Raw genomic sequence first — 24227 nt, forward strand, 5'->3', positions numbered from 1 at the left:
GGGGAACCATAACAGCAGCCAGTCCTCTACTCCACCACTCAAAGGTGGTGGTGGCTCTTTGCCAAACTGTATCGAATCCTGCCAGACTATGCCAAATGTGAAGCCAGTAGCCAGGGCCACCATCACAGCAGCCTGGCCCATGCAGGTTTGCATTGGATTCGGACAGTCGGTAAAGAAACAATGGAGCCAAAAACTGATGGGCCATCATTATTTAATCCTAGCTTGCACCCAGTGGGCAAGTAAAACCACATAGTGGCCTCCAAAACCCACTCATTCAGTGCTCACAAAGCTACTGACTTATCTGAGTTTCCTAGAATCAAAGGTTTCTAGCTCACCAGACTTACTCACCTCTGTTCCCCATCTCCTTCCTTCTCCCTGCACAAACTCCGCACAAACTGGCTTCTCACTCAACACTCCGCCATCTTGGCTGCTTCTTCTGGCCTCCTCCACATGGCCTTTCTCTGCTCTCCTCTCTGCTCTCTCTTCTAATATTAATCTCAGGAGCCAAGAGAGAGCAAACTCCCAGTCTGCCCCCATTTTATAGTGTAGAAATCAAAACCTTTAATCCAATATACAAAGTAGGGAAGTCTCTAATACAAAGTCACTTATCTGAGGCATGATGGGATTGTACCACCCCCGCATCAAAAAGGGTGGGAAAGGCTTAGTCCTAAAACCAAGCCCCAGGCTACAAGGATCCTGCCTGGCCACAGCCCGCCCCCAACACACATTAATATCACCTGGGTGACAGGCTTCCATGTGGGCAGTGCCATCTTTAACAAAATGAGCATAATATATTTTATCTGCCCAACAGGCACTTTATTTGTTCATTGACTGCTTTCTCATATGTGCCTTGACCAGGGTGGGGAGAGAGGCATAGCTACAGCAGACAAAATGATCCCTTGCTCAAGCCAGCAACCTTGGGCTCAAGTTGGTGAGCCTTGCACAAACCAGATGAGCCTGCTCTCAAGCTGGCGGCCTTGAGGTTTCGAACCTGTGTCCTCCGCGTACCAGTCCAATGCTCTATCCACTGCACCATCACCCGGTCAGGCTAAGGCTTTTTAAAAAAAAGTTTTTACCGTCATTAGTTTTTGAGAACTACTTTTGCAGTATGAGTTACCATCATGTTACCTCCGTATAAGCTAGGATTACTGTGATAGATTGTTAACCATTCTCTCTGATTCTAACTTGAACCCTTTAAAGTGTATTTTTCACCCAGCAGCCAACATTATCACTTTAAAACATAAAGTCCATAATCGTATTCCTTTGGCCATCAGTCCTATAATAACTGCCTAGTTCTCTCAGAGTAAAAGTGAAAATCCTTACTATAGCTGACAAATTCATAAATGGTCTGACTTCACCCTCCAATTGCTTCCTTATCTTAATTTTATGCCCAAGTCTTCAGTTGCTAGGCTCTCATCCAATCACTTTCTCTGCTGTTTCTGTAATGCAGCAGATGTGTCAGGCAGTGGCAGGTGAGCGCATGTGGATTATAAGCCATTTAAATAACCTTTAGAAAGCATTTACCCAGGAAAAGTTTTGTCCAATTATATGGATATGGTAATATCTGGATTATGTTGTTTTAAACAAAAGTTTTCATTTTTAAAAATACATACTTGTGTTTATTAGATATTATGACTAGCATTTATTTACTCTCAAAAATTTTATATGTATGTGTGTGTGTATGTGTGTGTGTATTAGGATATATTTGACAGATGATGAAACAAAATAGATAAGTACCAGCAATTTTTTCTAGTAGGATGAGAGATTCAATAAAATAGACAAATATGAACACAATGTATCATATAGTGTAAAGGAAACAGCATGGAAAATGATTATGGAATAGAAGTAGCTGTTTTCTAGAGGATAGTCAAGGAGGACTGTTGGTCAAATAAGTTTGTAAATAATGATATATATGTTTGCTCTCTTATAGTTTGAATTGCATGCGGGGGGGACAGGCTGTAAGCAGGCAGGGTTCTTACAGCCTAAGGCTTAGTTTTAAGACTAAGACTTTCCCACCCTTTTTGATGTAGGGTGGTGAACCCTCATGAGGAATCCCATTAGGCCTCAGATAAATGACTTTGTATTAGAGACTTCCTTGTTTGTATATTGGATTAAAGGTTTTGATTTCTACACTATAAAGTGGGGCAGACCAGGAGCTTGCTCTCTCTTGATTCGTGAGATTAGTATTAGAGAAGAGAGCAGAGTAAGGCTACATGGAGGAGGCCAGGAGAAGCAGCCAAGATGGCAGAATGTTGGAAGGAGAAGTCAGTTTGTGCAGAGTGTGTGCAGAGAGAAGGAGATGGGGAACAGAGCTGAATAAGACTGGTGAGGTTAGAAACCTTTGATTCTAGGAAACTCAGATAAGTCAGTGGCTTTGGGAGCCCTGAATGGAAGGGGAAGTGTTTTCCCACTGTATGTATTTCTTGCCCACTGGGTGCAAGCTAGGATTAAAGTTAATGGCCCACCAGTTCTTGGCTCTGTTGTTTCATTTCTGTCTGTCTGAATCTAATGTGAACCTGCATGGGCCAGGTGGCTGTGATGGTGGCCATGGCTATTGGACTTACATTTGGCATAGTCAGCCAGATTCGATACAGATGAGTATGGAGCCACCACTGTTATAAAGCACCGTACCACAGATTCTGAAAGGCACTGTATCTCACTTCATTGAGTCCTGTAAGGCCAGGAGCCACCATCGTGGCCATTCACATGCAGGTTCCCATTGGATTTGGGCAGACAATAAAGAAATGGTGGAGTCAGAGGATGGGGGGCCATCCTATTTATTGGTGTCTCACCAAGACAGGCAAACCACAAAAGAAGACAAGGGAAAAGCAGAAAACCAGCTCTTCCCATGAAGGGCAAGGGATCAGGGAAGCCCCTGCAATTGTGATAGCAGGAACTGTGTGTCCAAGCTCCTGGTCTGCCCCACTTTATAGTGTAGAAAACCAAAATCCCTTAATCCAATATACAAACAAGGAAGTCTGATACAAAGTCACTTATCCAAGGCATAATTCGATTCCTCATGAGAGTGCACCACCCAGATCATACAATCAGTCAAGGGTGTGGGGAAAAGCTTAGTCCCAAAACCAAACCTTAGGCTACAATAACCTGGCCTGCTTATAGCCTGTCCCCCACACCCAATATAAGTCACAAGTGAGCAAACATATATATCATATTTACAAACTTATTTGGCCAACATTCCACCCCTTTTGCTCGCTTTACAATCTAAACCACAGGCATCTTCCATGATGGTCACTGTGCAAGGAGTAGGATACATTGCATAAACAGAAATAGTACCAACTACAGCAATAGGATTAACAGATCAAAAACTATGGGAGAAATGAGAGAGCTGTCAGTGGCACCAAGAGAGGCAAATCTTTTCCCTCTGGCAGAATACAGGCCAGAGTTTTGTCTGCAGACAGCACCGTAGCTGGCACCAGAGGCCGCCCTGAGCGGGCATACCAAACCTTATTGGCCAATACACCAGCATCTGCTGGTTCTATGTGTAGTAAAATAGGGGAACTCATTATTGGCCATAAAGAAATTACAAAGGTGCCCTTCAAAATGCTGTCCCCTTGAGCACTCAAAAGATAATATTCTTCTACCTTAGGTGGCCAGGTGCTGGTTGCCCAAGGAGTTAACTGGAGGTCCACCTCTAACCCCTTTCCCCATGGTGCCAACAAGGCCACCCATCTCAGATGGGGGGCCTGTACAGTCCAGGACCAAGTCCATTGAAACCATTGTCCTTTAAGAAGGGCTGTTGGAGCAGGCAAGAGCACGTTGCCCTGCTGTCCGAAACCTGGCTTGAGTAAAATGTCCTTGGTGCGTATCTGCAACTGAATAGGGGCAGCTGTCCGATGCAGGAGGGCCTCTACTGGAGCTGGGCTTCCTCGTTGAGGTCACTCATTCAAAATCCGAAGTACTGTCCATAAGTGGCATGTCCATCCAGTAAGAGAGCCGGTGCCCCCCTCCTATCGCAGTCCCTGCTTTAAGAGTCCATTATAATGCTCAATGATACCAGCAGCCTGGGGGTGGTAGGGAACATGGTACTTCCAGTCCACCCCCAGCCTTTGAGCCCATTGCCTCACCATTGAACCAGTGAAGTGGGTACCATTGTCACTTTCAAGGACCAGCGGTCGCCCGTATGCAGCACTCAGGCGGTCCAGAGCCTGTATGACTGCCCTCTGGTCAGGGTTACGAGCAGGGTAAGCAGCAAGCAGCCCGGTGGCAGTATCTACACAAGTGACTGCATACTGGTACCCTTCTGACTTTGGTAAGGGTCCAATGATGTCTATCTGCCACCGTGTCAGTGGGACATGACCCCTATGGATCTGTCCAGGTGATACCAGTGGTCTCCGAGGGTGTTCCTTGGAACATACTGCACATTGCTCACAGGCTGCAAGTACCTCTGCATAGGACACAGGCAAGTTCCAAGCCTTAACCGTAGCCCACATAGTTTTCTGTCCTGCATGGAGCAGGCGCCGGTGGAGCCACTGTGCCACATCACCTGCAGGTGCAGTCTCCAACCATCGCACCCTTGCCAACGTATCTGCCTCATCATTCCCAGGATGGGCTAGAGGGACATGCCCTGTGACATGATATACTGTCACCTGCTTCTGGTGTCCTCTTTCCCATAAGTCCTGCCACATGGCCTGACCCCATAATGGACGGTGCATTACCATCCACTGGTTAATGTGCCAAGTAGCAATCCAAAGGGTCAGTCCACGATAGACAGCCCAACTGTCAGTACAGATCACCAGAGGTGAAGGTTCATTATGGGCAACTAGCCAAACAGCTCTTAATTCTGCCCATTGGCTGCTTTGGCCTGTACCCGTGTCCATCCAAATAGTCTCAGTGGCCGGATGGAAGGCGATAGCCGTCCATTTGGCAGGTTGGCCCCTGCTGGAACCATCAGTATACCAGGCATCTTTGGGGATGGGCTGGTAGGGACTGACCTCAGGTCCTGCCTCCTGAGCCCCAGTTGCACCTGACTCTAAGGTTGCATAGGTGACTGGACCCAAGACTTCCTGCAGTTCTGCCCTCAATGGGCTGGTGCTAAGAGCACAGCGTTGTTGCAGATAGGCACCCCACTTGGCCAGGGTAGACATTTGGGCCATACCACTACGTGGTTTAGTTGCCCAATCTCTCACCCATCCAGCTATAGGGTATGTTGTTTTGACTGTAACTGGTGTTGTGGTTGTAATACTCTCAGTTGCCAGGAGGGCAGCATACACAGCTGCCAGCTGCTTCTCTACTAATGAGTAACGAACTTCAGCACCTTTCCACAACTGGGATCAAAATCCAATAGGTTGCCGTAGGTACTCTGTCCGCTGCCACAAGCCCCATCCAAACCCCTCTGAGGTTACATGAACATCCAGCTCACAGGGCCTGGCAGGATCAAACACATTCAAGGCCTGTGCCACCTTGACAGCTCTCTTAGCAGCTGCAAATGAACCTTGCGCCTGCTTAGTCCAATCCCAGCGAACCCCCTTTCGAATAAGGTTGTACAAGGGGCGTAGTAACTGAGCCAAATGCGGTATAAATGCTCGCCAATACCCCAACAAACCTAAGAATTCTTGTAACTGTTTTACCGTAGTGGGCACGGGGTATGCTTGAATCTTATCTATAACTGCATCAGGGATAACTTTTGTCTTACCCGACCAGACAACTCCCAAGAATTTAACAGATAACCCAGGTCCTTGTAATTTGTTCTCGTTAACTGCCCAGCCACATGCTTTCAAATGGGATAGCAGGGTAGGGACTGCTTGCTCCAATTCTGAAAGAGAATCACTAGTTAGCATAATATCATCAATATAATGGTACATGCGGACTACCTCTGGCTGTTTCCATTTAGCCAGGTCAGCAGCCACCAGCCCATGGCACAAGGTGGGGCTATGCAAATAGCCCTGGGGTAACACTGTAAAGGTCCATTGTCTCCCTTCCCAATTGAAGGCAAATTGGTCTTGACTCTCTGTGGCTATATCAATAGAGAAAAAAGCATTGGCCAAGTCTGCCACAAAGTGGTATGTCCCCAACTCGTGGCTTAGCCGATCCATCATGTTAGCTATCGAGGGAACAGCAGCGTGCAAAGGGGGAACAACTTTATTAAGTTCCCTGTAATCTACTGTCATTCTCCAGGTTCCATCTGCTTTGTGCACAGGCCATACTGGGGAGTTGTAAGGACTGTGTGCTGGCCGGATGACCCCCACCTTTTCTAGTTCAAGGATTGTCCCTGTGACTTCTTCATAACCACCTGGCAGGCGGTACTGCTTGGTGTTAGTCACACGCCGAGGGACGGGTGATTGCAAAGGGGAATGTGATGCGTGTCCCCGCAATACTACCTTCACAACCCTGATCCTCAGCCGGAACTCCCCAGCTGTAGTTTCCAACCACAGTCCTTGCAAGACATCTACTCCCAAAATATATTCAGGAATAGGAGATACATACACCTTATATGGCTTAGGAGGCAGTCTCCCTATCCCCAATGGAATAGTTATTGGCTTCACTTGAACAGTTTGGCCCCCATAACCGTCAATGGCCACTGGGGTCCCAGCAAACCGCTCTGGGTTTCCATAGAGAAGGGAACATTCTGCACCTGTATCCACCAAGGCCAACACCTGTTGTACATTGGAAGGGGACCAGTGGATAGCCAGTTCCACATGTGGCCTCCGGTCCCCGCCCATCCCCGTTAGACGGGTCCCTCGGCCTTTTTCCTATTCAAACTGGTACAATGGGTCTTGGGAGTTCCCCTCTCCCTCGGCCGTCTCTATCATATAATCTTGTAACCGAGCTGTGCGTGCACCAAACGTTTTATTGGTAGCTGCTGGGGCCTTTCGTCTCAGTGGCTGGAACTTCTGTTCTGGTTTAAGCTGCCGCCAAAGCTCCAAAAGAATTTTATTAGACTGTCCATCCAATTTCCCCTTATCTGCTCCAGCCACAATCAAGTCTACCCACATCTGCATTCGGGTAACCTTTACAGGCCTGTTTCCCTTGTTAGTTGGGGGGGGAAACATAGGCAGCAGCCCTCACTGCTTTATGATCCCGAGCGGCCTCCAGCTCTCCCAAATCTGCTACCATCTGTGTAACTGCATTGATGGGCTGCCCCACATAGGGGCCCAAGATAGCCACAAGTGACCCAAAAAGGGCTGATGGGGCACTAGCAAGGACAAATTCCCTCATTTTGGCCGTAAACACTTCCTCGTCTGGCCCACGAGACCCGGGGTTGAAAACAGCATTCTTCATACCTAGTTCTCGAAGGACCTTTACTAACTCACTGTAGCACTGCCACCGACTCATTGCCCCCGGCAGTTCTCCAGCATTCTGCCAGACCATACGAATGGCAGCCATCACCCATTCTAATAGGGTATGGTCTCCTGGGTTGCCATGGCAGTTCTGAAGACGCTGCCTCAAGGAAGAGTGTGTGGTAATGGCGGCCAATTTCTCCATCTCTGTTCCAGAGAGCATGATGCCATCCACCCCTATATCCCATAATCGTAGTAACCAGGCTACCAGGGATTCAGTAGGTTTCTGCCTAAATTGTGCCCCCAACTCCATCAGCTCTGCCTGGGTATAGGGCCGGACCACAGAGTGTTCCATTACCTGGGCAGGAGGCTGTGGCTGCCCCTGAGGGACTCTTTGTTGCTGGGTTTTTACCTTCTTGGCGACAACTGGTCGGGCTCTCAGTGTGCGTATGGCAGCTTCAGCCTGAGCCTTCTCATCCTCAGAAGAGGAGTCGCAAGCGCCTGCTCCCGCTGACTCAAAGCCAATCCACCGGCACGGATGCTGCTGCTCCTTTGGTGACCGTTTAGGCTCCTGTGGCTGCTGTCTTTTGGCCGGAAGCTGAGACTCGAGCTCTTGAATCCGCAGTTGTTTCTCCAACAACTGCCGGTGAAAAGTTCAGCTTCCAGGGTAAACTGCAACTCGCGAACCCGTAATTCCTTCTCCAGTGCTCGCTCCAATTCCAGCCTTTTCTGCCATTCTATTTGCAATTCATACTAAAGCTTTTGACCTTGGGCAGTTTCCTCTTGAGTAAAAAACATGTAGCCCATGGCCCCTAAAAGGACAGCCATGGGGAGCCAGAGCAGCAACCAGTACTCTATCCCACCCATCAAGGGTGGTGGCTCCATACCAATCTCTGAATCCTGCCGACTACGCCAGTTGTAAGGCCAGGAGCCGCCATCGTGGCCATTCACATGCAGGTTCCCATTGGATTCAGGCAGACAATAAAGAAATGGCGGAGTCAGAGGATGGGGGGGCCATCCTATTTATTGGTGTCTCACCAAGACAGGCAAACCACAAAAGAAGACAAGGGAAAAGCAGAAAACCAGCTCTTCCCATGAAGGGCAAGGGATCAGGGAAGCCCCTGCAATTGTGATAGCAGGAACTGTGTCAAGCTCCTGGTCTGTCCCACTTTATAGTGTAGAAAACCAAAATCCCTTAATCCAATATACAAACAAGGAAGTCTCTGATACAAAGTCACTTATCCAAGGCATAATTCGATTCCTTATGAGAGCGCACCACCCAGATCATACAATCAGTCAAGGGTGTGGGGAAAAGCTTAGTCCCAAAACCAAACCTTAGGCTACAATGACCTGGCCTGCTTATAGCCTGTCCCCCACACCCAATATAAGTCACAAGTGAGCAAACATATATATCATATTTACAAACTTATTTGACCAAGAAGTCCACATAGAGACACCCAGTCCAGATGAATTTTGAAGAGTTTTATTGAATGAGCAGATTTGTTAAATATGCCGGCCACATATGGCTAACACGGGGCAGCAGACCCAATCATGCAAGCCAAGTATATTTCAGGGTTTGACCACATACAGATTGGGGGCATGATAGCATGACATAATCACTAACAAGATTATAACATTTGACAAGATTTACATTACATTAACAAGATTAACATTTGTCTAGGGCAGTGTTCTCCAACCTTTTTTCGTCCACGGACCAGTTTAATGTCAGAAAATATTTTCACAGACCGGCCTTTAAGGTGGGATGGATAAATGTATCACATGACTGAGACAAGCATCAAGAGTGAGTCTTAGATGGATGTAACAGAGGGAATCTGGTCATTTTTTAAAAATAAAACATCGCTCAGATTTAAATATACGTAAAACAAAAATAATGTAAGTTATTTATTCTTTCTCTGCGGACTGGTACCAAATGACCCACAGACCAGTACCAGTCCGTGGCCCAGGGGTTGGGGAGCACTGGTCTAGGTGATTTACAGAAAACTTTAAAACCTTCAAGGTAATACAATCAAAGTCATTCACAAATCCTTTTAGTATCTATCTCTCCTCCTTTGCCTAAGGTACACGTTAATCTCAGATTCCAGGAATGGAGGGACAGCTAGGATCAGAGTAGGGTGGTTTGTTAATTTTGTCTCTTATTGAAGGAGAAAGGGAGTTCTTTAGATAACCTTAATCCTTTCAGAGAACTTAAAACCAAATGACCCTAGTTGTCCTTGTAAATCAGGAGACTTTTTTTTTTTTCTTTTTTTTAACAGGGACAGAGAGAGAGTGAGAGAGAGGTATAGATAGGGACAGACAGGAATGGAGAGAGATGAGAAGCATCAATCATCAGTTTCTCGTTGCTACACCTTAGTTGTTCATTGATTGCTTTCTCATATGTGCCTTGACCATGGGCCTTCAGCAGACCGAGTGACCTCTTGCTCGAGACAGTGACCTTTGGTCCAAGCTGGTGAGCTTCTTTTGCTCAAGCCAGATGAGCTCGCGCTCAAGCTGGCGACCTCAGGGTCTCGAACCTGGGTCCTCCGCATCCCAGTCCAATGCTCTATCCACTGCGCCACTGCCTGGTCAGGCCAGGAGACTTCTATATTCTTTTTCCTCCATTTTCCAAAGAAAGGACAGGAAAGCCTGACCTTTTCTCCCAGAACATTAATATTAATTTGCAGCTTTTTGGTACCTTACTACATTTCCTACTGGCTTTACGTACTAAGTCAAATCTTTGACTTAACTTACTGAAAAGCATGAGGCTGTTGTGTAGGGATATTAACTTAATAATATTTAACAAATATTTAACAGACAGCATTAATAGCAATATAGTTCACTAGAGAAACAAATGTTACTAATTGATTCCTTATAAAATGTGCAAACCTTTTGCAACTTATATAAACCTAATTGGCCTTCATAACAATTAACTTTTAGTCAGAACTCTTAATTTTAAAACTTTTAACCTTTAGTGACAATTAAGTTGGCTTTCTTTTTACCCTAGTTTTCCCTTTCCCCAAAGTCAGATTAAAAGAAATCCTTAGTGAGTTTCTTCATACATTCACTGTACATACACCAACCAGTTTCCGGTTTGTGGTTGGAGTAGGGCCTGCCATTTTTCTACCTTAGCAGCAGTGGGAGTGGTCAGGATCATGGTGTGTGGACCCATCCATGTGAAAGTCAGTCCTTGGGTGATGTAATGCTGGAAGCACCTTTTGGATGGTCTTTGAACAGTTTGTTGAGTAACCTATAAATCCTGCAAGTACTTAGGGAAAGGGTGGTTATGTTTCTTTTACTATTTGATACATGCATTTTACTTGCCTGAACCTTTTGGTACCTGTGGGCACAATGTAACTTCAAATTAGTTTCTAATTAATATTGGGTTCCTTTCCTACTAGCTTTGAAACTGTGGACACAAATGCAGGTCTAATACTAGAATGAGTAAGCTAAACCTGAATAGAATTTTATATAGCAATTTCCTAACTATTGTCAATTATTTTATTAAAGTCTATTTTAAATGTTTACTTGGGAAAATTCCTTTTTCCCTCTTTTTTCTATAAGTTTCTAATTTTGCTTAGTATTCACTTGGGCATAAACTAAACATTCAGATATTATGCTTTCTGTAATAGATTCTAAGTTTGGCTTTTCTAATTATTATTTTTCTGTTGGCTAAATATTTTTCTAATTGGTTTCAAATATACCATTGGCAATAAGGGTCCCCAAACCCCACTGGTTCTTGGTGGCATCTATACATTTGAATTACTATGTTCCGATTTTGATGCAAACTGGAAAAATATACAATTCACAATAAAATTCAAATAGGTAATGTTAACAAATACTATAACAAGAGTCTTAGTACAATAAAATGACTAAAGCCTACTAGATTATTAAACAAAAATAAAATTCTAACTAAGATAACAGAATTCAAAATAAAATTCTTACAGTCACAAATGTTCTTACTATGTTAACATAATTTCACTAATTCTGAGAAATGTCCCAAAGAACAGGAGTTACACATATTCAGGAAAAGTCCACAAGGCATTGGAGTTGTGGTCACATTTCTACACTTTGCAGCTAGAGTTTAAGTCCTTGTGACCACTGCTTCTAGTTGGAATTAGGAGCAGTTCCCAGCCTAAAATAGGCATGGAGCATTGAGACCAGAGGAATAAAGGAGACACTATACATTAAATAATGCAATAAAATCAGACTGTCAATACCCCCAGTAGAGATTTTCAAGGGATAAATAAAACTCAAATATTTAGGCAAGGCATAGTAAATGGCCCTTGTGTTCACAAGAAATGAGATCAGTTTACCTGCTACTTGGAAGAAATACCTTAGGCTCATGAATGATGTCATGAGATGGGGCCAATGGCAGGCCTTGGGCACCTTTTAGCCTTCAGTGGCAAATCCCAACATACTGCTGGGCAAGGTCAGGTCACAGGTAGCTGGATCAGGCCTAGAAGTGACTGAACCCTCCCTCCATGGAGCAAGGGGGCAGCTTACCTTCTCATGTCCTTCTTTCCACAGCAAAGATGTGTTCCTTGGTGTGGCCAAGAAGCCTGGCAGGCTTCAATTCAATGTTACCTTTCTTTCCACTCTTGAAGCAAGGCCCTGATGGAATCCTATGAAGCCCTTTCTGGGCACTGGAAGCTGTAGAGCAGGGGTCCCCAAACTTTTTACATAGGGGGCCAGTTCTCTGTCCCTCAGACTGTTGGAGGGCCAGAGTATAAAAAAAACTATGAACAAGTCCCTATGCACACTGCACATATCTTATTTTTAAGTAAAAAAAACAAAACGGGAACAAATACAATATTTAAAATAAAGAACAAGTAAATTGAAATCAACAAACTGACCAGTATTTCAATGGGAACTATGCTCCTCTCACTGACCACCAATGAAACAGGTGCCCTTTCCAGAAGTGCGGTGGGGACCGGATAAATGGCCTCAGGGGGCTGCATGTGGCCCACGGGCCATAGTTTGGGGACCCCTGCTGTAGAGCATATGCCAATAGCTGGTATTTTCTGATCTCTTTTGGGCCTTATTTGCCTTTTCTGTTACTACCTTGGTTATTATAGACCTTGAAAGCCATGCTCAGAAGATCTCACTGAGGGGCTTGAGAGCCCCCTTTTCTATCTACATAAATTTTTGGAATAAAGACAAAAGCAACAAACGTTATTAGCTGGATCAATTTAAGAAAATAGGTTTGGTTATCTCCTTTAGAATTCCAGAGTCTCTTTGCTGCTAAATAATTCAGTACATTAGCATTCAAAAGAAATTTTAACAAAATTATGATAAAATAGATTTGCAGGAGTTCCAAGATATGACTTAGTATTGAACAATATTGTTTCAAAATAATGATTAACTAAACATCACATAGAAAGACATTATTAACAATTCCTAACATTTAAACTAAGATTCTAATACTACAGGACTATAAAACAGCAAATAGAAGAATTAACAAAAGGCCTTTTAAACAACACATACATTTTAACATGGAAAATACTTTTATACAATAAGGGATCCTTGGTATAAACTACCCAGCTGGCAACGAGACATTAACTTTCTTTTGCATGAGGGGTGGGTGGATGCCTGAGGGAGAGGCAGACTCTAAGAACTGAGAGCTTGCCGCTTTTACCTTTTTATTTTCTTTCTGCAGTTTCTTCTGTATCCAAGCCTCTTAGCAAGACAATGGGACTTCTCCCTAGCAGGACTTAAATTAATTTGCCACCTGTAAACTAACTGCCTCGCATTAAGCAGCTAAATACAATTTTCACAACATTACTTTCCCAATAGTGAGTTGCTTTAGCCTATATAAGGTTTCCAATTTTTCCTGCAATTCCTTGAAAACTCTTTTTACAATTTTCACTATTTTGGTTTAATGCTTTTTGTGGGTCTTCTTTATGAACTCTATGTCTTCTATATAACTGAAAGACTTAGAGAGACTCCAATACCCTTTCCACCTGCGGGAGAGTGTTGGAACTTTCTTTAATTTTTACACCAGTGGGAGCAACAAACCATTATTTCCAACACATGGAGAGCTTATTTTTAATTTTATTTTCTATAATCCTATTATTTATGATTTTATTACTCCTTCTGAAGTTGTAATTTAAGAAATTGCCAATTAACTAGCGTGGTCCACACCTATGGTTTGTTAATTTCTAAATTCCTTTTCTTTCCTTTACGATTTTTTCTAAAACAAAATTTTAATTTTTAATACTATCACTACCCTGTAATTTCTAAATGGGCAAAACTTCTTTTGATCCGCCGGTGGACATTTGAAACTAATTCCTATTCTATATTTTACTTATTTTATACTTACTTCATTGCTCTTTTCTGTTGCTCTACACACAGCAGGCTAATCTTAACCTAACCGTGCACCTGGAGGTGGCGGCTGTTTACTGTTTTCCAGCTGCTCAGGTGCATCACCTGCGGAGACCGGGGAATGATGATGGTGGGGGGAGAGATCATGTATACTCAGCCCCACCCTTTGCTCTGAGCACTGAGCATTGCTGCTAGGTTTTTCTCTCACTCAAACTGCTTACTTGCTAGTCCTTTTGCTCCAGAGTTTGGAGAAACACTTTCAATTTGTGAGCTCCACTTTTCTTTCATTTAAATTGCTTGCTTGCCAGCTCTTTCTGTATTGAGCAAGCTTTTAAACCACTGTGGTGGATTCATTGTTAAATTTAGCCACTAATCAATGTATGGAAATTTATCAGGACAACCTGGATTCCCAGTTACTATATTCCAGACTGTCCTTATTATCTGGGGATTAGAATTCCGGTTGCTATTACTTATTACAAAACTGAAACTTGCGTCAGGAGAATCTAAGAATTAGTGTACTATCAAGAAAGATAAAACAGATAATTAACTAGCACCCAGAATAAGAGGGTATTTGACTATAGAGATATTATTACACAAGACAAGGGGAAGAAGCCAACCAAAGAGAATAATTTTCCTTCCAGGGAGAAGTCAGATAGACTTCTGAAGGTAGATTATGAGAACAAAGAAAGTCACTTAACATAGCATTTATCAGAAGCTTCCAATCCTGACACAAAAGACTCAAACAGGCCTTAAAACAGACATGTTTAGACAATAAACAAAGGACTTATACATACAAATTAAGAAGTTTAAATGAGCGTGCTTTACCTGTCCTAATTTTTCTGGCAGACAAAGACAAAGTTCAATAGACAAGGGAGGAGTTCCCCTCAGTGGAGAGCACCACAGTCCAGATGCTGAAAAGTGCTATGCCTCACTGACAGGAAAAGGGCACCCCCTCTTGGCCTCTCAGGTGCACGTAGGCTGTACCAGAGATTGCTTTAAACCAGGGTTTTCTAAACAGACACCTTTAAAAACAAAGACTGAGATCTCAACAAACACAGAGACGTCTCTTGGAAGTCTTGAATTGAGATTAATCAATCCAGGATAGCTCAGCCTCCACTGATTCAGTGCAATGCGAGACTGACTAATCCTGGATGGACTCAACCTCCATTAGCCTTCCCAGAGATAGACGCATGTCCCCACTTCTGGCATTCTACTAAGAGTGCAACTAAAACCCAAGGCAGGACCAACCACTAAAACTCCCCACCGATCTCTCAGTCTTGGAGAGCCTGCACAAACTTACAACCACGTCTGGTCTGTTTCGCGGCAATTCCAGTTCAAAACAAAAACTATAGACTAGTTACAACCAACAAAGCAGTTTTGAAAGCCCTACCAAATTGCACCAGGGTTTCACATCCCTGGAGTCACAATTCAGCAAAGCCTTCAAATCCACTCTACCTACATTCTAGTCCCAAACAAATTTGACCAGTACCAGTCTCAGACAAAACAGTAAAGCAAGTATTCAGAGGAAAGCCAGTAAAATTCAGTAAAGCAGAGGTGCTTAACTTACCTCCTCAATTTTTCTGCCAAATTATCCAAATTGTCGAATTTGAGAACTGGAAGGTGTCTATCAAGGAACGTTCCAGACCCCACAGGAAGACCGGGAGCTCTGAAAAGTCTCAGGATGCACTTCTCCATGAGATTCAAGCGAGACTGAGCAGCTTTCCAGAGAGACCAGCCGATTCGGGGTGTCTCTATCGGGTGACACAAAACACCGGATCCTGGACAAGCCCCCAAATGTTATAAAGTACCGTACCACAGATTCTGAAAGGCACTGTACCTCACTTCATTGAGTCCACATAGAGACACCCAGTCCAGATGAATTTTGAAGAGTTTTATTGAAGGAGGAGATTTGTCAAATATGCCGGCCACATATGGCTAACACAGGGCAGCAGACCCAAATTGTGCACGCCAAGTATATTTCAGGGGCTGATTATATACCCTTTGACCACATACAGGTTGGGGGGCATGACAGCATGACACAATCATTAACAAGACTGTAACATTTGACAAGATTTACGTTACATTAACAAGATTAACATTTGTCTAGGTGATTTACAGAAAATGTTAAAACCTTCAAGGTAATACAATCAAAGTCATTCATAAATCCTTTTAGCATCTGTCTCTCCTCCTTTGCCTAGAGGTACACGTTAATCTCAGATTCCAGGAAGGCAGGGAGTGCTAGGATCAGTGGAGGGTGGTATGTTAATTTTATCTCTTATTGAAGGAGAAAGGGAGTTCTTCAGATAACCTTAATTCTTTCAGAGAACTTAAAACCAAATGACCCTAGTTGTCCTTGTAAGTCAGGAGACTTCTATAATCTTTTCCTCCATTTTCCAAAGAAAAGACAGAAAAGCCTGATCTTTTCTCCTGGAATATTAATATTAATTTGCAGCTTTTTGGTACCTTACAATATCACCCCCTTTGATGGTGGAGTAGAGGACTGGCTACTATTATTGTGGGGACAGTAGGCTGACTGACTTTTACAACCATGCAAGAGGAAACTGAGAGTTCTGTGCAAGAGGCTGCCCAAGACCTGCAAACCGAGCAGTGGAAGGAGCTGGAGGAAACAGGGAGAAACAGATGCTGACCCTGGAGCTGGAGCAATCAGCGGAGGAGGCCACCAGGTTTACAAGATTTGTCTGGAAATAGAGCAGATGCTGTAGAAGGAATCACAGGTTCATGAGTTGGAGATTTCCCTGGATGTTGTGGAGAGCCAGCAGCAGCAAGAGGCTGGGAATGAGGCCTGGGCCAGGGCTGCAAGGTCCATGGAGCAGATGTAGCAGTGGCCCAGGGCTTATGTCCAGCAACGGGAGCTGGTGTTTTCAGTTCCTCTTTGGAAACTGAGGAGAATTGAGCTGGAGTTGCAATCCACAGTCTCCAGAAGGTGAGAGCCAAGCTAGAAGGAGCATGTAAAGCCATCACAGCAGCCGCCTGGCCCATGCAGGTTCGCATTGGATTTGGACAGTCAGTAAAGAAACAATGGAGCCAAAAGTTGGTGGGCTGTCATATTTAATCCTAGCTTGCACCCAGCGGGCAAGTAAAAACACACACTGGGCTCCAAAACCCACTCACATTCAGTGCTCACAAAGCTACTGACTTACCTGAGTTTCCTAGAATCAAAGGTTTCTAGCTCACCAGATTTATTCACCTTTGTTTCCCATCTCCTTCCTTCTCCCTGCACAAACTCTGCACTAACTGGCTTCGCACTCAACACTCTGCCATCTTGGCTGCTTCTCCTGGCCTCTTCAATGTGGCCTTTCTTTGCTCTCCTCTCTGCTCTCTCCTCTAATGATAATCTCAGGAACCAAGCGTAAGTTCCTGTTCTGCCCCCATTTTATAGTGTAGATTCATAACCTTTAATCCAATATACAAATAGGGAAGTCTCTGATAAAGTCACTTATCTGGGGCATAATGGGATTGCACCACCCCACATCAAAAAGGGTGGGAAAGGCTTAATCCCAAAACCAAGCCCCAGGCTACAAGGATTGTGCCTGCCCACAGCCTGCCCCCAACACACATTAATATCACCTGGGTGACGGCTTCTGTGTGGGCAGCACCATCTTTAACAAAGTGAGCATAATACATTTTATCCGCCCAACAGAGCACCTACTACGGCCCTGGTAGGTCTGCAATTTTGGGACATAAGGGTGGAAGCCATCATGCTTTCTGGAGCAAAGATGGAAATGCTGACTGTCATTGCTATATGCTCCTTTGGGACAGTGTAAGACCTACCAGGATGGCAGGGATGAGGGGGGTGGCTGAGGCCTCATGTGCGTGGACTGATTTCCTGGACTATGACTGGAGTGGGCTCCTTTGTTGGATGGACTTAAGGATTTTGGACAATGTGAAATATCCTGATGGGGGTGGGGGGTGGCTTTGCTAGAAGCCCTCCCCCTGCCCCAGGAAGCTTTTCCCATGGCTAGAGAGAAGGCCAAGGACATGTTGTGCTTCTAGCAAAGTGCTCAGAGACTGGTGAAATGTCTCTCTGTAATTGTTGAAATTGTATGATTTGTCATGTTGTCGTAATTTGTATAATGTGTCTAATTTTCTTGTGCAGAAATACCTGTGCTTTGGATTGTGAAGCGAGCAAAAGGGGTGGAATGTTGGTCAAATAAGTTTGTAAATAATGATATATATGTTTTCTCACTTATAGTTTGCATTGCATGTGGGGGTGGGAGGCAGGCTGTAAGCAGGCAGGATCCTTATAGCCTAAGGTTTAGTTTTAAGACTAAGCCTTTCCCACTCTTTTTGATGTGAGGTGGTGCACTCTCATAAGGAATCCCATTATGCCTCAGATAAGTGGCTTTGTATCAGAGACTTCCTTGTTTGTATATTGGATTAAAGGTTTTGATTCCTACACTCTAATGTGGGGCAGACCAGGAGCTTGCTCTCTCTTGATTCCTGAGATTAGCATTAGAGGGGAGAGTAGAATAAGGCCACATGGAGGAGGCAGGAGAGGCAGCCAAGATGGCGGAATGTTGAAGGAGAAGCCAGTTTGTGCAGAGAGGAGATGGAGAACAGAGGTGAATAAGACTGGTGACGTTAGAAACCTTTGATTCTAGGAAACTCAGGTAAGTCAGTGGCTTTGGGAGCCCTGAATGGAACGGGAAGTGTTTTCCCACTGTATGTATTTCTTGCACGCTGGGTGTAAGTTAGGATTAAAGGTAATGGCCACCAGTTCTTGGCTCCATTGTTTCATTACCGTCTGTCTGAATCTAATGCGAACCTGCATGGGCCAGGTGGCTGTGATTGTGGCCATGGCTACTGGCCTTACAAGGACCTTCTGAATAAGGTGGGATGGGAAGAAAAACGAGAAATGAGGAAGAGACTGATACAGACTTTTTTTTTCCTTAAGAGAGAAGCAGGGAGGCAGAAAGACTCCTGCATGGGCCCCTACCAGGATCCACCTGGCAAACCCCTACCAGGGGATGCTCTGCCTGACTAGGGCCATTACTCTGCAAACGTACAATTTTAGTGCCTGAGGTGAGGCCACAGAGCCATCCTCAGTCCCCAGGGTCAACTTGCTTCAACCAAACCATGGCTGTAGGAGGGGGAGAGAGAGAGAGAGAGAGAGAGAAAGAGAGAGAGAGAGAGAGAAAAGCGAGAGAGAGCAAGAGGGGTAGGAGTGGAGGAGCAACCATCTGCTGTGTGTCCTGACCAGGAATCGAACCCAGTACACCCACACACCAAGCTGACACTCTATCACTGAGCTAACCAGCCAGGGCCTGATACAGAATTCTTGATGAGCATTTTTCAGATTGACAAAAGAGCAATGTCAAATCCCTGAGGCAAGTTCATCCTTAATGTTTTCAAGGCAGGGCAAGGAAATCAATGTTGCAAAAGAGCAGAGATTGAAGAGGAAAATGGTAAGAAATGAGTTCTGAAAAAAAAACAAAATAGAAAACACAATGCATTTTGGAAATTAGTTTAGGCAGATAGCATAGACCATTAAAAGGGCACTTCCTTTACTCTGAGTGAATTAGGAATCATTAGAAGGTTTGATGCAAAGGAATGGCATAATTTTAGCTATTTTCTAAAACATGGTTGCCTGGGACTCTATTTAAGGATAGATTACCAGGAGTTAGAAAGAGAAATTGGAACCTGACATGTAGCAAAAGAACTATTGACAGTAACATAGATGAGAAGTTACGGTGTCTCAGACCACGGTGGTGACACTGAAGGGGTGAGAAATGTTAGGTTCTTGATTTTGAAATTGTTGCTAACAGGCTTTGCTCTGCAGGGGTGGGTGTGAAAATAAGAAAGAAATATTAATCAAGAATGACTACACTGGGTCAAAAGGCAGTTCCAGTATTAAGTTTTTTTAGGTAATTCCATACTGCTTTCCACAGTGAGTAATTTTCTTACTTCTAGAGGCCCTGAAGAGGAACAGAGAACAGGGACAGAGTTCAGTGCCCTGAGACAAAGGCCACAGTGACTTTACTGACACAAGTACTAAATGCAGTGCTGTGCTGAATGCACCACAATAGGGATGGAATTAGCAATTCTGATTCATCCATAGGTGGGGGCATTTGAGCTAATACTTTGCTTGTCCTTTAATCTGCTCTAAAGAAGATCCCCTTCATGACTTCTTTATTTTCTTCTCCTCATTCTCTTCTCTGCATCCTTAGTTCCTCATTCCTGCTCCTGCTTCTACATACCTGTAAGCTCTGGGGGTTGGGGCCATCTCATGAAACCTGTATAAGAATCTGTGAGGTGGTCTCCCCTAGGTCCCCGTGCACGCCATGTGGTCTCCTAGTAGTCACTGTCTCTGCAACACATACTAGCCTCCCTTTTCCTGTCAGTCTTCTAAATTGTCCTGCACCTGTTCTTGAGATATTTTCTTCCAACACAAATGTGATCACGTAATCCTCTATGTGACCAGGTCCGGGCCTGAACAGGAGCAGCTCAGGCACAGGCGGGGTGACAGGATGCTCGGAGTGCTGGGGAGAGCCGTGTAGACAGAAGGCAGCCTGGCAGGTGCAGGGAGCGCTGGCTGCTGCAAGTGCTCTTCATGGGCAGTGCCGGGTTCGAGATGAGGCAGGTGCTGGGAATGAAATGCTGGAAGGCTTTCTATGTCATGTTAGGGCATTTGACTTTATATATATTTTGCTGGTGAGTTGCTATTTAAAGATTTTATGAAAGAAAGTGCATGGTCAGTATTTTATTTCAGAAAAAAAAATTTGTTACACATAGAAACTAGAATTTTTTTAAATGATCACTTTAGTAACTTCACTTTCAGCAGACAATGAAGCAAAGTCCAAATTGCAATAGGGTAAATAATAGAGAGTGGGTGAATTTTATATGAACAATATGCACTGTTTTGTAGTTCTAAATATATATAAACTTATGCATGTAGACCTGGCTGTGCAGACATAGGTCCAAATCAATGCACATATGGAAACCTGCTGGAGAAGAACTACAATGTAGAAGAAATAAACACTCTGGGATTCAAGTTAGGAAGTCCGCGTTTGGCTTCGCATTTACCACCTACTTCAATTGGGACACTTAGTTGGTTATTTCATCTTGGCTTCTACAACTAATAACAAGACAATTAAACTTGACAACAGTTTTATACGATTTCCACCACTATCTGCATGTTATTGATTTACAACAGATTACTCTGTTTATGACTGTTACTATACATTTGCTCAAGTCATTTGGTCACATTTTGTTTTCACAATAGAAAGTTACGTTTTGTCACTATGGAACATTTTTGACATATTAGGTACTGCCTGTATAAGTGGAGCCCAATTATAGTGTTTTAGGCTTCTTCTAATCCTGCTTTTTAATTCTTTGTTCAATTTTAGCCTGGGATCCACTGTGCAGTTTTCTTGTGATGAAGATTATGTCCTACAGGGCGCTAAGAGCATCACCTGTCAACGGATAGCTGAAGTCTTTGCTGCTTGGAGTGATCATAGGCCTGTGTGTAAAGGTAAAGAAAAGTCTTTAAAATAAAAAATGTTCTCTTGACACATTTTAATAATTTTAACTGTGTTCGATTAAATATAAATTTTAATTAAATCTTTGAATTATAATTCAGTCCTTAAGGAAAAATTTAGCTCATGTATTTAACACTATTTGTTGAAAATCATTTAATGTATACCACTATGCTCAGTTCCCAGTGAGTTCCCAACCTAATAATCACATAGTAACAGATTGGAGTGAAAAATATGAAAATATGTAATATAAGGCGCTGGTAACTGTGTTGACCTATTTTTTATTTATTTTTTTTAGAATTTGTACATTGTTCTGTAGAGGCACTGATATGGATGATAGGAATGTTTTAAACCATAATTCTGCCTCCACTTGTACGATTTGCCATTTTAATTGATTTTGTCCAGTAGTGGTGATGTTGATGGCCATGGGAATGGAGCACAGTTTTCATGGTTATTTAATTTGATCTAAGACAAGTAATGAATGTTCTAGTTTTTTTTTATTACCAGTAATTGCAGAGAAGAATTACAACTACTACCCTTCTACAAATTAAATATTTCACCTAAATTAAATGAACCCCCTTTTTTCCTAAACTGTATTAACCTGTATTTGAGAATGAATACCTCATCCTACCCACCCGGCATTCTTGATTGCTTATTGGTTGTTGGTGTTTGTAACTGCGACATCTCTGCGTATTTCAGTGTCTCAGTGCTCAACATTCTGTTAGCTCTTCTTCTGCCTCAGAAAACATTTGCACTGATTCACCACACCATGTCGATTACTCTCAGATAGAGAGAGAGTGATATCAGAGGGACAGAGAAGAGACACAATTGGAGCTACAGTAAAGGGAAAAGACAAACTGTTTGACGACCAGCTAGATAGAGAATGAGAAGGTGACAAGATAGATTCACAGATTAATGTTTATGTTTTTGAGACTAGAAAAATGTCTTGCTGTTAAAAGTAGGAGAGAACTGAAAATCCAAGTTGCATGGGAGATTACGCACTGTTACTACAACATTGTCATCATCAGCCTCATATTTTAGGCACTTAACTATGTGCCATGCATTGTTAACCACTACATATACTCCATCTCATTTAATCTTCAAAATAAACTGATGGAGGCAATTTCATCTCCAGGTTAGAAATGAGGAATATAAGGACTAGAAAGATCCAGTTACTTTCCCAAGCTGAAATGCCTAGAAAATGGCAAAGTCCTTAATAAGATTCTCTATAGAATGGAGCAACAGTTCAAATGCTATAGAGATGCCCACCTGAATCCTTTACTCTTATTGAACAGTGTCACCCCATTAAATTTAATTTCTAAACAACAACAAAAAAAGAAAAGAAAAGAAAGAATGGAGATAGAACACATATTTCAAAGAATTGACGAGGAAATAAAAATGATAAGACAGAAGAAACAAGTATACTCCACCCCCTAGGCAATGTCTACGTAGAATAAAAAGAATCTAGATTTTTCTCAGATCCAAGCAAAACTTTCAGGAAGATATTTATTCATTAACTTTCTAGTATTGAAAGGCTAGCAAAATGAGATATACTGCAATACTATTAAAATAAATAAATATTGGCTCTGGCTGGTTGGCTCAGTGGTAGAGCGTTAGCCTGGCGTGCAGGAGTGCCGGGTTTGATTCCCAGCCAGGGCACACAGGAGAAGTGCCCATCTGCTTCTCCACCTCTCCCCCTCTCTTTCCTCTCTGTCTCTCTCTTCCCCTCCCGCAGCCAAGGCTCCACTGGAGCAAAGTTTGCCCGGGCACTGAGGATGGCTCTGTGGCCTCTGCCTCAGGTACTAGAATGGCTCTGATTGCGGCAGAGCGACGCCCCAAGATGGGCAGAGCATCACCCCCTGGTAGGCATGCCGGGTGGATCCTGGTCAGGCGCATGTGGGAGTCTGTCTGCCTCCCCGTTTCCAACTTCGGAAAAACACAAAAAATAAAATAAATAAATAAATAAATAAATATTGAAATAAGGATAATGGAAATAATAAGAATAATGTTCCATAAGCTTATTAACAGGTTTGTAAACAACTTTTAAGAAACTTCTACATATTAGACATATACAAGAGCTGCCAAACAAATATAGAAACCCAATAAGTTTACATGAAAACCATTGTACATGAAATACAAGTATAATAGTGATGCAACAAAAGCAATTTTTTTTCCTGGCTGTACAGTCTAAAATAGTTTGCATTGTTTTCAGTAAAGTGAACACTGTAATAAGTGTTTTGGGAGTTACTCTTGTCAATATCCTTACAATGAATATAACAGTAAACTGTGTAAGGTTGATTTTTATGGCCTCCTCCACTCAAGACAAATTATAGTTATAAGGGACAAATATATTGAAAATCATGTTTTCAAAATGGCACAATTCAGATGTCCTACTTCAATAGATGTGAGCATTGTAGATAGCAAAAAGTATGAAAAAATAGAAGATAGATTTCAGAAAAAAGAGCTTAATGTTAATGCAGAAGCAAAATCTCGTAATAGAAGAGAAATTATAGCCAGATCATGGAATTTAAGATCTATGTAAAAAAGATTGAGACTATAAACAATCCTTTTCACTCATTCCTCTCATTTCAAGAAAAGAAATGATTAATATTATAATTTTAAATTGTTCAAAGGCAGAAATAACATTAAATTATTTTTATTTCTCATAAAGCCTATAGCACAAAACAGCTCCATCCTGACTTAAATCTTAAGAAATATTTGTTGAATATTAATGTATAGTTATCTTCAGTTCCAAGATAGATGAAATACAAACATTTTCATTCATTCAACCATCATCCGTCATTAGCTAGCAGGTATAAAATTTGCTTGTTCAAGATTTACATATTAATATTTTATATACACTTTTCTTCAGATATTCATCACTTATACATGAATATCTCTGTTTTCTCATTGCATGCAAGGCACATGTGTGTATGGTTCTAAAGTATGCTTTGCTATTAGGAATTACTGACTGTGGTGCTGGAAACAGTAATGGATGGGAACATGCTGAAATAGTAATTGAAGTTTTGAAATGACTCTCTTCTGTGAGTCTGAACAAAGAATAGTTTTCATGTCTCATGGGTGCTTGGACAGAATAAATATGCTTTTCCCAAGACAGCAGCATAAATAGCAGTATCAGTGCACTGCACCTCTGAGAGGTTATTAATATAGCTGC

The 24227-nt window shown here is 42.9% G+C and overlaps 1 protein-coding gene across 3 annotated transcripts in view; it reads left to right on the forward strand.

Moving 5' to 3' along the window:
• CSMD3 (CUB and Sushi multiple domains 3) overlaps positions 1-24227 on the forward strand; it is a 1246722-nt gene that overhangs the window by 524460 nt on the left and 698035 nt on the right. For all 3 annotated transcript variants that reach the window (XM_066265798.1, XM_066265799.1, XM_066265800.1), the window contains one exon: positions 20924-21048. In XM_066265798.1, coding sequence (XP_066121895.1) covers positions 20924-21048 — 125 coding nt within the window. The remainder of the gene's footprint in view (positions 1-20923; positions 21049-24227) is intronic.

The sequence above is a fragment of the Saccopteryx bilineata genome, chromosome 3, assembly GCF_036850765.1.
Source record: "Saccopteryx bilineata isolate mSacBil1 chromosome 3, mSacBil1_pri_phased_curated, whole genome shotgun sequence".
Taxonomy (NCBI): Eukaryota; Metazoa; Chordata; class Mammalia; order Chiroptera; family Emballonuridae; genus Saccopteryx; species Saccopteryx bilineata.